Source organism: Callithrix jacchus, chromosome 6, assembly GCF_049354715.1.
Source record: "Callithrix jacchus isolate 240 chromosome 6, calJac240_pri, whole genome shotgun sequence".
In the NCBI taxonomy this organism is placed as follows: Eukaryota; Metazoa; Chordata; class Mammalia; order Primates; family Cebidae; genus Callithrix; species Callithrix jacchus.
The window spans coordinates 38,569,539-38,587,195 of record NC_133507.1 but is presented as its reverse complement, the minus strand read 5'-3'; the positions used below and the strand labels follow the sequence as shown (position 1 = coordinate 38,587,195).

General features: G+C 38.2%; 1 protein-coding gene across 8 annotated transcripts in view; it reads right to left on the bottom strand.

Annotated features, from left to right (window-relative positions):
- Positions 1-17,657, bottom strand: part of HIBCH (3-hydroxyisobutyryl-CoA hydrolase) — a 146,333-nt gene that overhangs the window by 40,662 nt on the left and 88,014 nt on the right. For 7 of the 8 annotated variants that reach the window (XR_013518842.1, XR_013518841.1, XR_013518843.1 and 4 more), the window contains exon 7: positions 7,038-7,116. Coding sequence is in view for 5 of the 8 variants with exons in the window: in XM_078327082.1 (XP_078183208.1) it covers positions 7,038-7,116 (79 nt within the window). In the remaining 3 variants the exon portion in view is untranslated. Of the gene's footprint in view, positions 1-5,862; positions 5,941-7,037; positions 7,117-17,657 lie in introns of all 8 variants that reach the window. The other variant, XM_054257351.2, reaches the window with a different exon arrangement.

Below are 17,657 nucleotides of genomic sequence, written 5' to 3'. Positions count from 1 at the left end.
GTATTTAAAAATTCTCTCTTTACTGGTAACAACTGAAAATAGCATATATACAAGTAATTACCAGCATACTCCTTTGGGTGTTTAAGATCTTAAAAAACAGTGACCCTCTAATTTTATAATTTATGTATCTGTATCTGTTCTAAAGTTTCATTTAATTATGTTGGGATAAAAACACAAGCACTGAAATTCTCTCCAGTTCTACTTTACAAAAAGGTTCTAGACTTAAAAGAAAAAGTAGCAGGCTCCCGTAAACTAAAATCTCTCTTAGTACTTCAAACTAGCTAGGTCTCAAGTAAACTCATAACCTCCCCGTGCCATTCCACAATCTTCCTCCAGCATCACCCACCTTAGTAAAGGGTGCAACCATTCCGTCTCGACACCATCTCGTACCAGCCCCTTAATCCCTATCAGTAACCACATCCGTTGATTTCCCCTCTAAACCTTCTCCACACAATAGCCAAATTGATCTTTTTAAGACACAAATCCATACCAGAGTCTTGCATTCTACTGCTTAAAACCCTCCCATGGCTGCCCATTTCTCCTGGATTAAAACAAACACCTTTATCAAAGTCTTCAAGGCCTCTGACCACTTTTTCCGCTACATCCCTTACTACTCACTTTCTATACTCCAGCCATTCTGGTCTTCTTTTAGTTCCCCAGCACTCTACACTCCTTCCTGCTCCAGAGTCTCAGAAGCATGCTGCCCAAGTGGAAAAAATCCTCCATCCAGACAACACATTCTTTTCTTCCAGAGTGCCACATTCTCTCTCTTTTTCCCCCTTTCCCAAATTCTGCTTTCCAGTCTCCCTTGCTGACAGCACCTCCTCTGCTTGACCTCTTTCTCACTGTGCCTAAGCTCCATATTAGGCTACCTCCTCTTTCCTACATACAGATTTTCCTTAAGGCCTATGACTTTAGATAGCATCTATATGCTGATTACTTCCTGCTATAGACTGCATTGTGTCCTTCCAAAAAGTCCTATGTTGAAGCCCTAACTCTTGACGTAACTGTATTTGGACACGGTGTTTGAAGAGGTAATTAACATTAAGTGAGGTCATAAGGGTAGGGTCTTAATCCAACAGGATTGGTATCCTTATAAAGCCTGTAATCCCAGCACTTTGGGAGGCCGAGGTGGGTGGATCATGAGGTCAAGTGATCGAGACCATCCTGGTCAACATGGTGAAACCCCAACTGTATTAAAAATACAAAAAATTAGCTGGGCATGGTTGCACATGCCTGGAATCCCAGCTACTCAGGAGGCTGAGGCAGGAGAGTTGCCTGAACCCAGGAGGCGGAGGCTGCGGTGAGCCGAGATCGCGCCATTGCACTCCAGCCTGGGTAACAAGAGCGAAATTCCATCTCAAAAAAAAAAAAAAAAGAGAAGGAAGGGACACCAGGGATGCATATGAACAGAGAAACGGCCATATGAGGACAGAGCAAGAAGGCAGCCATCAGAGGGCTCAAGAGAACCATCTGCTGACACCTTGATCTCAGCCTTTCAGTCTTCCGAACAGTGAGAAAAAAATTTTTTTGCTGTTTAAGCCACCAAGTAATGTAATAACCTCTTATGCAATCTCACTGCTTCTACTCTGCTACCCCTACAATCCATTATCCTCAAAGCAGCCAGAATCATGCTATTAAAATATAAATACAAACTATACTTAATGCCATTTCCGCTTTACACTCTTTCACAACTTCCCATATTTAGGTTTAAATCTTAACTCTTCACCAGAGGCCCCCATGTACCCTTTCAAGAACATGTTACATCACTCCTGCCCTTAATCCAGACACAGATGCCTCCATTTGGTTCCTTGAACAGCCCAAGTTCCTTCTTATCTAAGGGTCTTGAACTAACTTTTCTCAATGCCACAGTATTCTGCTCTCAGTTCTTAATGTAGCTGACACTTCCTTGTCATTCAAATCTCAGCTTAAAGGACAACCCCACTGAGAGCATCTTTCATCATCCAATTTAAAGTAGCCATCTGGGAGACTTACACGTTGGATTAAATAGTATAACAGGAACCAGACCTGTCCCCCTATATGAAACAACTATAAAAACAGACACAATATATGGATCAATCGTGTTTTCAACACACTGAACATCAAGGAATAAAGAAAAGTGGTCTCTGAGTATCAGAAAACAAGCAAGGTAAACCCTAGAATAGCTCCAGCTTCATACCCAGCACAGCCCCTCATTTGAGAAGATGAAGCTAAGGGTCCAGGAAAACCAAGACAGCTAGAATTCCCAGAACAGAGTACCAGAGCAGATAGAGCTGCAGAGAAAGCTCTGGAGATCTGCAAGTTGTCTCTTTTAAGTACTTAGCTTAGGAATGGACAATGTGTGTGTGTGTGTGTGTGTGTGTGTGTGTGTGTGTGTGTGTGTATGCGTGTGTATGTAAAGAAACTACATGATTAGTCAAGTTTTCACACTGACAGAGGCTGGGTAATTTATACAGGAGAGAGGTTTAATTGACTCACAGTTTCACATGGCTTAGGAGGCCTCAGGAAACTTAATATCATGGCAGAAGGCAAAGCAAGCTTGGACCTTCTCACAAGGCAGCAAGAGAGAAAAGCGGGAGGAGCAAAGTGGGAAGAGCCCCTTATAAAGCCATCAGATCTCATAAGAACTCACTATCATGAGAACAGCATGGGAGAAACTGCCCATGAACCAATCACTTCCTACCAGATCTCTCCCTGGACACATGGGGATTATAATTCAAGACGAGATTTGGGTGAGAACACAATGCCTAATTGTATCACTACATGAGATTAAGGAAAGAACCACAGAAAATGATTATAGAGAACAGTACTGGGAACCCACACAGGACTGAAAACGTCATGTTCCCCACCAACTGGACTAGAAAAACTCATGATTGATGTCATGTGGCACTGCGCAGAATACAAAGTCAGATCTTGCCCCAGTAGTGGGAAATAATTAGCCCCAGTTATAGTGCTGCTCCAATCCTGTAAGAAAATAAATAATCTTATAATGCTTGAAAATATTAAGATGTTTCCCAGGAATTTAAATTAATATCAGAATAAATCTCAAAAATATTTAAAAGAACACAAAAATATCTAGTACCCAATAAAGTAAAGTTTACAATATGTAAAATTCAATAATAAATTATCAGCTATCTAGAGATGCAGGAAAATAGTAACCATAATGAGGTGATTTTAAAAAAGAACATAAATGTAAGAACTAGCAGATGAAAACATTAACAGTTACCATAAACATAACCTATGTGTTCAACAAGTTAAATCAAGACAAAGATTTCCCTTTTTAAAAGAAGAACCAAATCATACTTCCAGAGATGAAAACTGGAATGAATGTATAAGCTGAAAGATACATGGATGAGATTAAGGGCAGATTAGATCTTGTAGAAGAAAAGATTAATAAAGACAGAGGAACAGAAACTATCTAAAATGAAAGACAGAGAAAAAAATTTAAATAAATGAAACGTAAGTGAGCCTTATAGAAATATAACTAGAATTCCTGAAAATGGAATGGATGAAAGAAAAATATTTGTAGAAATAATGGCAAAAATTTTTCCAAATTTGATAGAAATTATAAACCTAAATAGCTCAACCACCACAAGCATTAGAAATATGAAAACCACCAAAGCACATCATAATCAAATGGCTTGAAACATGTGATCAAGAGAAAATCTTAAGAGCAGCCAGAGAAAATAAAAAGACACAGAGGAACAAAAATCAGGATGAGAGGACACATTTCACAGGAAACAACATAAATGAGAAGATAGTGTAGTAACATCTTTAAATTACTGAAATTAAAAAACAGAGTAGAGTCAAATTCCATACCCAAGTCAGCTCAGGTTTCACCTGAGGAAATTAGACAAAGAAGAGCAAACAAAATCTAAAATAAGCAGAAAAAAGGAGGAATAAATACTGGAGCAGAAATCAGCAAAACAGAAAATAAATGAAAACAAAAATCTGTTTTTTTAAGATCAATAGAATAAACCTCTAACTAGATTGTTCAGGGAAAAAAAGAGAAGACACAATGATCAATATCAAGAATAAGAGAGCCAGAAATCACTACAGAGTCTACAGATACTAAAAAGATAATAAGGGAATATAATTGTCTTAGTCCACTTTGTGTTGTTATGACAGAATACCACAAACTGGAGTAATTTAGAAAAAGAAATTATTTTTCACAGTTCTGGAGGCTCAGAAGTCCAATATTAAGGTGCCAACATCACATGAGGGCATTCTTGCTGCATCAACCCATGGCAAGAGTGAGACAGGATAACAGAGCAAGAGGAAAGGGGGCTGAAGGCATCCCTGTATCAGGAACCAACCTGCAATAACTAACCCATTCCCAAGATAATGGCATTGATCCATTCATGAGGGCAGAGCCCTCATAACCCACTCACCTATTACAGGTTCCAACTCACAACACTGAATTGGGAATTAAGTTTCCAACATGTGAACTTCAGTAGATACATACAAAAAATTAACAAATTAACAAATTCCTTGAAAGGCCCTGATACGGTTTGGCTCTGTGTCCCCACTCAAATCTCATGTTGAATTGTAATCCCCAGTGTTGGATAAGGGGCCTGGTGTGGGGGGTGACTGGGTCAGAGGGACAAATTTCCCCCTTGTTCTCATCTGGTTGTTTTAAAGTGCATAGCACATCCCACTTCTGTCTCCCACTGGCCATATGAAGATACACTTGCTTCCCCTTCATCTTCCCCCATGAGTGTAAGTTTCCTGAGGCCTCCCTAGTCATGCTTCCTGTACAGCCTGTGGAGCTGTGAGCCAATTAAACCTCTTTTTTAAATAAATTACCCAGTCTCAGGTAGTTCTTTATAGCAATGTAAGGACTAATACAGAAAATTGGTACCAGAGAAGTAGGTCATTGCTATCAAGACACCTGAAAATGTAGAACTGACTTGAGAACTAGGTAATGAGCAGAGACTGAAATGGGTTGCCTCTTCACTCTAATTGTTTTCTCAGAAATCTACAAATTTCTATTTTTTTTTTTTTTTTTTTTTTTTTTAGTGACATGGTCTGGCTGTATTGCTCAGGCTCGAGTACAGTGGTATGATCTCAGCTCAGTGCAGCTTCTGCTTCCCAGGCTCAAGCCATCCTCTAACCTCTGCCTCCTGAGTAGCTGGGACCAAAGGTACACACCACCACACCCAGCTACATTTTGTTATTTTTGTAGAGATAGGGTTTTGCCATACAGATTTTACCTCCTTGGTTAAATTTATTTCTAAGTATTTTACCCTTTTTGATACTTTTGTAAATGAAATTGTTTATTTTTCAAATAGTTTATTGTTAGTGTATAGAAATGCTATTGTTTTTATGTGTTGGCTTTATATCCTACAGCTTTACTGTATTTATTTGTTCAAACAGTTTTTGCTGGGGCTGTTAGAGTTTTCTCTCTCTCTCTCTCTCTCTCTATATATATATATATATATATACACACACACATATGTATATTTTGATGTTAAGGGATATATTTTTCCTTTAAGATCAGGAACAAGACAGTATGTCATCAGCAGTGACAGTTTTACCTCTGCTTTTCCTGTTTGGATGCCTTTTATTTCTTTCTCTTGCCTAACTGATCTGACAAGAACTTTCAATACAGTATTAAACAGACATGATAAGAGTGGGCATCACTGTCTTGTTCCTGATCTTAAATGAAAAATATATCCCTTAACATCAAAATTAATTGGTAAAAGACTAAATGCTTTCCCCTAAAATCAGAAACAAGGAAAAAATGTTCTCTCTCACCACTTCTATCCAACACTGTATTGAAAGTTCTATTCTATGCAATAGAGCAAGAGAAAGAAAGAAAAGGTATCCAGATTAGAAAGGAAAAAGTCTAACTGATCTTACTTGTAAATGACATAATTGTCTCTTTAGGAATTCCAGTGTTCACTCTCACCACTTCTATCCAACATTGTATTGGAAGTTCTATTCTATGCAACAGAGCGAGAGAAAGAAATAAAAGGTATCCAGATTAGAAAGGAAAAAGTCTAACTGATCTTACTTGTATATGACATAATTGTCTCTTTAGGAATTCCAGTAGAGTAGAATCAAATTCTATTCTAAAGCAACTAATACTAATAAGTGAGTTTAGTAAGCCTGCATGAAAAACGTAAATTTTAAAAAATCAACGGTATTTCTATAGCCTAGTAATTAACAATTAGAACTGAAAGTTTTTTCAAAACCATCATCAATATGAAATACTTTTATAAATAAATCTGACAAAAGACCTATAAAATGAAAACTAAAAATCCATGCTGAGAGAAATTAAAGACCACTTATACAAATGGAGAAATATACCTTACTCACAGGTCTAAAAAGACTAGATAGTGTTAAGATGTCAATTCTCCCTAACTCCATCTGCAGGCTTTTTTGTTGAAATTGACAAGTGACTCTAAAATACATGTGGAAATATAAAGAACCTATATAGCCAAAGCAACTTGGTGGGATACAAAAAACAAAGGTGGAACATTATCACAACCTGATTTTAAGACTTACTATAAATTTAGCAACAGTAACCAAGACAACATGGTGTTGGCACCATGATCAACATTTATAGACAACTATAACAAAGCTACACAGGCAATTCAGTGGCAAAACAATACCCTTTCAACAGTTAGGTACTGGAGTGATAGTATTTTCATATACAAAATAAACTTTGACTTATATTTATGATCCATACCCCTCACCATATACAAAAATGAACTGAAAACTGTCATGATAGTTTTGATCACAACTCAAAACTGCATAGATCTAAAGGCAAAAACATATTCCCTTAATGATCTTTTACCTACAGTGTTTATCTTTTATTTATACTGTGTTAATGTCTCCTTTAATATTCTGTTTTGTGTTTTCAGATACAATTGAGCTAATAGAGACTTCTAAGTATCTATTTAATTTTTAAAAAATCTTTTCACTATAGTATCTCACACAAGATTCCATCAATTCCTTCAACCACAGTAAACTCTGAAATGTATCAAAAAAAGATGATGCTAAAAGTAATTTTTAAAAAATTGGTTGTTTACCTATTGCTGTTTCTGGCATGGCAAAAAGACACTTTTCTGTAGCCACTCGAAATTGCCCATGGACTGAAATACCAACTCCCTAGGGAAAAAAAAAGGCAAAAAAGGTGGGGTGGGGGATTAAACATATTGTTAAAAAACAAATTCACACACTCACCAATATTACAAAGCAAGTAAACGACCTTTATACTCCACAGGAACCTGCTTCAGGAGATAGGCTGTCCCCATTACCTTCAATTAACTTTGAATTCCACAAACATCACATGACTATATTCCCCTTTATTAAACATCTACACACAAAGGTAAAGTCTGACCACACCCCCATCCTAGTCCGGTCATTCTCTTTCTCCAGAGAGACACATAGCTATTAGCAATTCAGTAAGTAACCTACAGATTTTTTCCCTATATATTTCTTACATTTGAACAAATGTGTATATTTATCTGATATATATTTAAGAATATATACAACTATACATATATAAAATTCACACTCTATTCCATGGCCTGCAAGGCTCTACATCACCTGGCCTAGACTACTTCTTTGCCTTTATCTCCCATCACTCTTCCTGCACTCATTCCACTAGCCATGCAAGCTTTGCACCATTCCTCCAAAATTTTAAGCTTTTACAATTTCAGTTAATCATAAAACTTATTTTTGGAAATGGAGTCTCACTCTGTCACCCAGGCTGGAGTACAGTGGTGCAATCTCGGCTCACAGCAACCTCCACCTCCTAGGTTCAAGCAATTCTCCTGCCTCAGCCTCTTGAGTAGTTGGGATTACAGGCACCCACCACCACCGTGCCCGGCTAATTTTTGTATTTTTAGTAGAGATAGGTTTCACCATGTCGGCCAGGCTGGTCTCGAACTCCTGACCTCCGGTGATCTGCCCAACGTGGGCACCTCGGCCTCATAAAGTGTCGGGATTACAGGCGTGAGCCATCTCATCCAGCCAATCATAAAACTTCTAAAGTAAGGAAGACATACTAGAGAAGGCGACTGCCTGCTCAATCAGTTTTTTCTCTAAGGGAATCTGCTCTGCCTAGAGACTTTTTTTCTTTTCCCCAGCAGGGGCTGAACTAGGGATAGGCAACGAACCCAAGGGCAGCCAATGGAGATTAACCAGAATTCAGAGGCCTGGGAAGTAAAGGCACAGGGGTGAATTAGACAAGGTTCCTTACTCTTAGGTACTTAAACTAAAATACAGTGCACGACTGTCAGTCAATGACAGGCAGTGAAGCTTAAAGGTCAACCGACATTGGAGCTAAAGATGGCATGATAGCCAAATAAAAGCTGAAATGATATGCAGTAGAGAAAAAAAAACCCTGAGAATGCTGCGGTCTGTACAAGACGGAAGACAAAACAAATACATAAAAAGATTCAGAGATAGAAATATAAACACACGAATTTGCCTGAAGCCCACACCTGCAGCCCAATTTTCAGGAAGATAAGCTATGCTGAGGCTTTTGTCTTTGGACTCCCATTTGTTCCCTGAAGTTGTCTAATAACTGCCCCATTCTCTATTGTGGATCTATTTTAGGGAGTCTCTGTTCTTTCCAACTGAAGTCTCTTCACCACATTTTTAGTTAGGACCAGACCTAGATCCTGTCATCAGCATCACACAACATAAGCCTTTCACCCCCAGTATATATTCACTGCAATACTGTTCTGTGCTTTCCCTCCCAACACAACCTCCTAACACTGCTGTCCCTGACTAGCTAGCCATTTCCATCACATCTTCTGGAATCCTCATTCCTTTACGAAAGAACAATCAAACAGACCAAATTCTCTACAGAGGGCCCTCTCTACCTCCTGAACTCTATGGAAAAAGAAACTTAGAAGCTCACATTACTTCACATAGACGCTACAGATCCATACATGGTAACTGATTCACTGATTCCATTCTTTATCTTATGTTACATAGTATATTTTGTTTCAGCATTGGCTGTTAATAGTGAATGAAAGAAAAGACGTCAAATTTTGAGTAAAAAGTTATTAATGAAAAACAGAATAAGAGACCACTGACATAAGTATAATTAAGAGCCAATTTTAAAGCCTTTCCATAAAGATGAAGTCTGGAAATAGTCAAGTCACTTCCCTTGAAGATACTAGGAATATGCCGAACCATGTCGAATGAGGTGTAAAACCCTGACGGCAGATTCGTAACTAATTTTTCTATCCTGCATCAAAGAATGTATTATAGGTTACTTGTAAGAAGTACCTCTTAATGTCTGAAATTTTGTCTTCCATTTTATTTGACCCTTGATCTTAGCTGATACTCCTTTGCTAAACTAAGAAGTCTCCAGAGTCTTCAAGTTTTATTGTATTAGCTAATTTTTTACAGATACATTCTCCAAATGTAATACTTTATTCCAATTCCTGCTCTCCTCAAATACTCTCCCCAAAACCTATCAAACTCAGTAGTCAAATCCCATTTTTCACCTAACTGAATACTAACTAACTATCTCAGTAATATCTGATAGAGTTGCTCATTCCTACTTTATGAAAAGCTTTACTGGGCTTTGAGACACCATACATTCCTGTTTTACAATCTAATTAATTAGTTGCTCTTTCACTTCTCCCTGATATCAAAGTGTTGATGTGTCACAATAATTAGATGCCATCCTTTCATTCCACTTCACTCTACTTCAATGTATTCTGCCCTGTCTACATTCATTCCCTAGGAGATCTCTTCCAGCCCTAGGATTTTAAGCACCACCTAAAACACCAATAAATTATTTCCCCATCCCTAATTTCTCTACTCAGCTATTTAACATCTCATTTTGAATGTCTAATAAGTATCTCAATCTTCACACATCAAAAGTAAACCTCTTGATTTCTCTTTAAGTATGCTCCTCTCTCTGTCTTCACCTCAGTAAACAGCACCACAATTCAGCCAGCTGCTCAGGCCAAACATCTCAGCGTTAACCATCTTTCCTTCCTACCCGACAATGTAATTTATGAACTATTCTGACAGCTCTAATTTCAAAATATAACCTGGACTGGGCCACTTTTCACCATCTACACCATTCCAACCCTATGTGAAGCCTTTATCCACTCTTCCCTGGGCTGTTGTCTCTTGCTTCTATTCTTGCCACAATCTATCATCTCCATACCAAAGCATGCTTATTAAAAATGTAAAACATATCATGTGATTCTCCTGCCCAAAAGTCTCCAGTGACTTCCCATCACACTGAAATATTAACATGGCTGATGATCTGGTCCCTTTCTACCCCCCTGATTTTATGGTCTACCATTCCCCACCTTCTCTCCAGTAAGCCACACAGGTTTTTTTTTTTTTCCTAACTTTCTTGACATATGATATCCACTTAAAGGTACATAAACAGTAACAAATATAGTAGGCATATAGTTTCAACTGAATTATCCAAATGAACATACCCATGTAACCAAAACCTAGATAAAAACTATCAGAAATTGCTTTATGTACCCTGTCACTACACCCTCCATCCTTCAAGTAGCTACTATCCTGACCTCTAATGAAGGATTAGTTTTTTCTGGTTTATCTAGATATAAATAGAATCAAAGAATATATATTACTATCTGACTTCTTTCAGTCAACATCATGTTTGTGAGATTTTATGTTGTTGTATATAGCAGTAATTCGTACTTTTTCATTGTATAGCATCCCTTTGTATGAATAAACAATTTGTTAATCCATTCTAATATAAACGGCTATTTGGGTTGTCTCGAGTTTTGGGCTACTGCAAATAACAACTCAGTGGCCATTCTTCTGAACGTATTTTGGTCAGATATATATCGAAAGTAAACGTGTTGGGTCGAAGAGTATTAATCAGCTGGGTGTGGTGGCTCAAGCCTGTAATCCTAGCACTTTGGGAGGCCAAGGCAGGCCTGAGGTCAGGAGTTCGACACCAGCCTGTTCAACATGGTGAAACCCTGTCTCTACTAAAAATACAAAAATTAGCTGTGTGTGGTGGCATGCACCTATAATCCCAGCTACTGGGGGCTGAGGCAGGAGAATCACTTGAACCTGGGAGGTGGTAGTTTGCAGTGAGTCAGGACTGCACCACTGCACTCCAGCCTGGGAAAAGACCAAGACTCCATCTTAAAAAAACACACAGAGCATTATTAACTCATTCAATTTTAAAATATATCAAAACAATTTTCCTAAGCAGCAGTACCAATTTCTACTCCACTAGCTGTATATGAGTTTGTTGTTCTACATCCTCACCAACACTTGAAGATGTCTTTCACATTTTAGCCATTCTAATAACTATATGTTAGTATTTTACTGCAGTTTTAATTTGCATGTCCTTGATGATTAATGCAGTTGAGAGCTTTTTCAGGTTTATTAACTATCTGGGTATCCTCTTTGTGAAACATCTGTTCTAATCTTTTGCTCCTTTTTTATACTGGATTTTGAAATCAACTGGTAGAAATTCTTTATATATTCTAGACATGATTCCCTTATCAGATGTATACCAAATATCTTTTCAGTCTGTGGCTTGCCTTTTCACTCTTTCAAGGATGTCTTGGAATGAACAGAAGTTCTCATTCCTAACACATTACAATTTGTTCATTTTGCTTATGGTACATTTAAGTAATATTTAGGTGTACTATTTAAGTAATCCCTCCCTACTCCCTGGGGCTGAAATTTTCTTTGTGAAAAGGTTTTTAAAGATTTACTTTCATTACCTGTTATGAATTCAATTTCATTAACAGTCATAGAATTAAGATGCTTTTCACTGTTTAGATACGTAAAAATTTGTCCATTTCATCAAAATTTTGAAATATATGAGCATAAACTTGTACATAACATCATCTTGTAATCTTTTTTTTTTTTTTTTTTTTTTGGTGGGGGGAGGAAGGCAGGAAGGAAGGGAGAAGGACGGTAGGGAGGAAGGAAGGGATGAAGGAAGGAAGGAAGGGAGGAAGCGGGGAGGGAGGGAGGGAGGTAGGGAAGGGAAGAAAGGAAATCAAGCAATGAAAGAGACATTGCCAACCTGGATCTAGTGGTTTACAAGTTGATTTCTTTTTTTTTTGAGAGAAGGAAAGAAAAAAAAGTAAGTAAAGGAGAGGAAGAAAGAGGAGAGAAAGAGGGAGAGTAAATGGAAATATTGCTTTATTTTGAAAAAAATTGGGTATTAATAATGGCCAATCAATGTTTCATTTAAACTAATGGGTAGGTGTGATGTGGTATTGACAAGAATGTATATTTTGTGTATTTGAAGTGGGGAGCTCTATAAATATTTATTAAGTTTACTTGTTCTGGATCTGAGTTCGAGTCCTTGATATCCTTATTAATTTTCTGTCTCATTGAATCTAAGTCTCCTATCTGGGTGTTAGGATCCTTAGCTCTTGTTGTTGCATTGATCCTTTTACCACTATACCTTTGTTGCTTTAAAATCTATTTTATCCGATACAAGAATTGCTACTCCTGCTTTTTATTTATTTATTATTTATTTTTGCTCTCCATTTGGTTGGTAAATCTTTCTCCATCCCTTTGAGTCTTTGTGTATCCTTGCATGTGAAACAGGTCTGGATGTAACATGCTGTTGGGTTTTGGCTGTGTGTTTTGATTGGGAATTCAGTCAATTTAAATTTAGGGTTACTGCCATTTGATGTTGACTGGCTGTTTTATCCATTCGTTGGTGTAAATTCTTCTTTATGTTGGTGCTCTTTACTTTTTGGTGTATTTTTAGAAAGGCTAATACTGGTTGTTTCTTTCTGTGTGTAATGCTTCTTTCAGAAGCTCTTGTAAAGCAGGCCTGGTGGTAATAAAATTGCTGAGTTCTTGCTTGTTCATAAAAGATTTTATTTTTCCTTCAGTTGTGAAGCTTAGTTTGGCTGGATATGAAATTCTGGGCTGAAGGTTCTGTTCTTTGAGGATGTTGAATATTGGCCCCCACTCTCTTCTGGCCTATAGAGTTTCTGCCGAGAGATCTGCTGTAAGTCTGATAGGCTTGCCTTTGTGGGTTATCTGACCTTTCTCTCTGGCTGCCCTTAGTATCCTCTCCTTCGTTTCAACCCTGGTGAATCTAACGATTATGTGCCTTGGGGTTGCTCTTCTTGAGGAATATCTCTGTGGTGTTCTCTGTATTACCTGGGGTTGAATGTTGACCTGCTTTGCTAGTTTAGGAAAATTTTCCTGAATAATATCCTGAAGGGTATTTTCCAGCTTGGATTCATTCTCTCCGTCGCATTCAGGTACACCTATCAAACGTAAATTTGGTCTTTTCACATAGTCCCACATTTCTTGGAGACTTTGCTCATTCCTTTTTATCCTTTTTTCTCTAATCTTTTCTTCACGTTTTATTTCATTAAGTTGGACTTTGACCTCTGATATCCCTTCTTCTGCTTGAACAATTCGAGTGTTTAAACCTGTGCATACTTCTCGGAGTTCCTGGATTGTATTCTTCAGTTCCATTAATTCACTCATACTCCTCTCTAAGTTGTCTATTCTCAATAGGATTTCATCAAACCTTTTTTCAAAGTTCCTAGTTTCTTTACGTTGGGCTACAACATGTTCTTTTAACTCACCTAAGTTTGTTATTATCCATTCCTTGAAGAGTGATTCTGTCATCAGGAGGCACTCGTTCTCCATCAAGCCTTGTTCCATTGTTGATGTGGAACTGTGATCATCTTTAGAGGGAGAGGCGTTCTGACTTTGAGTATTCTCAGCTTTTTTACGCTGGTTTCTTCCCGTCATTGTAAATTTATCCTCCTGCTGTCTTTGAAATTACCAACTTTCAGATTAGGTCTCTTGAGTGGACGTCCAGGTTGTTAGTTCCCAGGGCCAGAGCAGCAGCGTTAAAACTGATGGTGCTTTTCTGCCCAGGATTCTCCTGTCGGGCTTCCTTCTTGTTTCCATAGTAGGCGACTCTGCCTTCCCTGGGCTCCAAACCTCTGTCAGAAGGGGAACCGGTCTTGTTTACTCTGCGCCGAGTGCTGCAGCGCCTAGGTGCCGGCGGAACCGCTGCGCCGACCACGAGAGTTGCGCTGGCGACTCGTGTGTTTCCACCACTGGGGGATCTTCTGCTCCGTGAGCGACCAGAATTTGTCTGAAAGTGTGGCGTCCTCTAGTTCTCCGCACCTTCCCTGAGAGCTGCAATCCTGGGATGTTAGCGATCGGCCATCTTGGATCGTTCTCCTGTAATCTTTTTAATGGCTATGGGTTCTATAGTGATGTGCTATTTTTCTTTTTCTATATTTGTAACATATTTTGCTTTTATCTTTATCAACTTATCACTAAAGATTTATCAGTTTTATTAGTCTATAAAAATAATTTTCAGCTTTAATGATATTTATTGTTTATTGATTTTTTAAAAAATTATTATTTCATTGTGATGTCATACAAAAGTTACTGCTCCTGTGCCAAACATTTGGGACTTCCCCATTTTCTATTATGGATTGCAAGCTTAATTCTACTGGGGCCAGATATTATCTTCTATAAGACTAATCCTTTAAAATACATTAAAACTAATTCCCTGGCCAATTTTGGCAAGTGTTTCACACACAAATGAAGTTAACGTGAATTCTGCAGTTACTGAGTAAATGTTCATTAGGTCAAGCTTATTAAGCAATGTTCATTCAAGTCATGTATGTACATATAAAATATGTGCATGAAAATATACATAGTATGTTCTGTTATTGAAAAAAATATGTTCAATTCTTATGATTGTAGTTTTATCTATTCACCTTTTAGAGCTTTCCACTTGTTTACAAGATTAGCCATTTTTATTTATTTATTTATTTTTAAGCCAGAGTCTCATCCTGTTGCCCAGGCTGGAGTGTGGTGGCATGATCTTGGCTCACTGCAATCTCAGCCTCCCAGGCTCAAGTGATTCTCTTGCCTCAACCTCCAAAGTAGCGGGGACTATAGACAGATATGCACTGCCACACCCAGCTAATTTTTGTATTTTTAGTAGAAATAGATTTCACCATGTTGGCCAGGCTGGTCTCAAACTCCAGGCCTCAGATGATCTGCCCACCTCAACCTCCCAAAGTGCTGGATTACAGCTGTGAGCCACTGCACCTGGCCATGAAATGAGTCATTTTATTTTATCTTATTTAGGTTTTTTTGAGTCAGAGTCTTGCTCTGTCACCCAGGCTGGAGTGAAGTGGTGCCATCTTGGCTCACTGCAACCTCTGCCTCCTAGGTTCAAGCGATTCTCCTAACTCAGCCTCCTGAATAGCTGGGACTACAGGCACATGCCACCACGCCCAGCTAATTTTTTGTATTGTTAGTAGAGCCAGGGTTTCACTAGGTTAGCCAAAATGGTCTCAATCTCCTGACCTCGTGATCTGCCTGCCCCAGCTGCCCAAAATGCTGGTATTACAGGCATGAGCCACCACACCCAGTCTTTATTTTATTAATTTATTTTTTTTAGGCAGTCTTGCTCTGTTGCCCAGGCTACAGCGCAGTGGCACCATACTGGCTCACTGCAACCTCTACTTCCTGGGTTCAAGCAATTCTCCTGCCTTAGCCTCCTGAGTAGCTGAGACTACAGGCGTCTGCCACCACACTGGGCTAATTTTTGTATTTTTAGTAGAGATGGGGTTCTGCCATATTGGACAGGCTCATGGTCTCAAACTCCAGACCTTAGGTGACACAACTGCCTCTGCCTCCCAAAGTGCTAAGGTTACAGGCATGAGCAACCACATCTGGCCAAGATTAGTCATTTTTAAGTTTTATTTTTATTTATTTATTTTTTATTTTTAGAAGACCAATTCTGCCCACAGTGTATAAGTGTTCTAGTGAGGCTGGGGTGATGGGGAGAGTGAGACTGAAGATAGCATCTATAAATCTCATGATGACTTTTTTTTTTTTTTTTTTGAGACAGAGTTTCGCTCTTGTTACCCAGGCTGGAGTGCAATGGCGCAATCTCGGCTCACCACAACCTCCGCCTCCTGGGTTCAGGCAATTCTCCTGCCTCAGCCTCCTGAGTAGCTGGGATTACAGGCGTGCACCACCATGCCCAGATAATTTTTTGTATTTTTAGTAGAGACGGGGTTTCACCATGTCGACCAGGATGGTCTCGATCTCTTCTCCTGCCACAGTCTTCTGAGTAGCTGGAATTATAGGCGCATGCCACCCAAGGCCTGCTAATTTTTGTACTTTTAGTAGAGATGGAGTTTCGCTATGTTGGTCAGACTGGTCTCCAACTCCTGACCTCAGGTGATCTGCCCACCTCAGCCTCCCAAAGTGCTGGGATTACAGGCATGAGCCCCTATGCCCAGCCTAGATTAGTAATTTTTAAATGTTAGAAAATATACCAGTAGAGTTACTTCAGATAGCAAAGGTTTGTTCCTATAGTTACTCAGTTTTAGTATGAGTGTCATATTGCTCACTATGGAACTCATTAAGTAATTCAATTCAGCTTCATATTTAGTTATTACTAAGGCTTTTAGACAAGTATTTATAAAGTATCTTTCTGCAGTTGATTACTGTCAATAAAAATATTTTTGGAATCTGACCCCAGTGATATTAAAATGATAAAAAGCTGAATAAAGTTTGAAACAGACTGAGCTAAGCCTTATCTTCTAAAGAAGCAAAATGGAAATTTAGGGCTGGCCAAGTTGGGCCCCTAAAGGCTACACCTCAGGAGCTAGGATGGCCTAGAACAAAGTCCAGCTTCAAATTCTCTGAAGTCCTGACTGGACTGAGATGATCTGGGACCGCTAGTGCTTTTAGCCTGAACACATACCAGAAACAAAGGTCCATCTTCTTTGGAGAAAGAGAATATCATCCTAGGACTCAAAAATAACTGCATTTTAAATACTCAATTAGAAATAACTCAGAAATAATCAGATACATGAGAAAGGGCCACAACCAAAAGCACAATAGGAACAGACTCATAGGACATTAAAATTTAAATGTTGTATCTAACCATTCTGCAATTATGGTATGTCTTACCTCAAAAGTTTTTGCCACAAAATATATGTTATTACATATTTAAAAAGTTATACCACTTTCTTTTAGTGTGGCATGCTATATTTTTCTTTTACATTTAACCCTGCTGTGTTTTATATTTATGGTGTCCCAAGCACTCTGAGATTCACTGTTTTTTAATTGTGTTACTATTAAACAATCATCTTTGCAAAGTAATATAATCTACTATAAAGAATGTTAATAGGGACAAGCATAAATAACAGTTGAACAAAAATGGAAAAAGTATGTGAAAGTAGTCAAACTCCTACTCTGTCACTGTAAAAATGAGTTCCTTACATTTTTGGCATCCCCAAAGGCAAACTTCAGGCAACCTAAGACTTTACTTTTTAATTAAGAAACATAGGTAGATGAGTTTTCAGACTATTCCAATAAGAGAAAAAAAGTTGACACAGCTCTATTTGTGGCTTTAAAAAAAACATTTCATTATAATTACTTTAAAAAGACAATTAAATCCATTCCAACATATAAATACATTAATCTGCAACCAGGAATAAGCACTCACTTTCATATTTCCAGATATTACTATTCTAGACAAAAAGCTTTTTTTTTTTAACTGCTCTTTGTGGAGCAGGGCTAACCCACAGGCAATATACCCAGAATAACCCAATATTAATTTTCAAAGACTATAAATTATAAAAATAAAGCAACTAAATCAGCATGGTACTGGTACCAAAACAGATATATAGACCAATGGA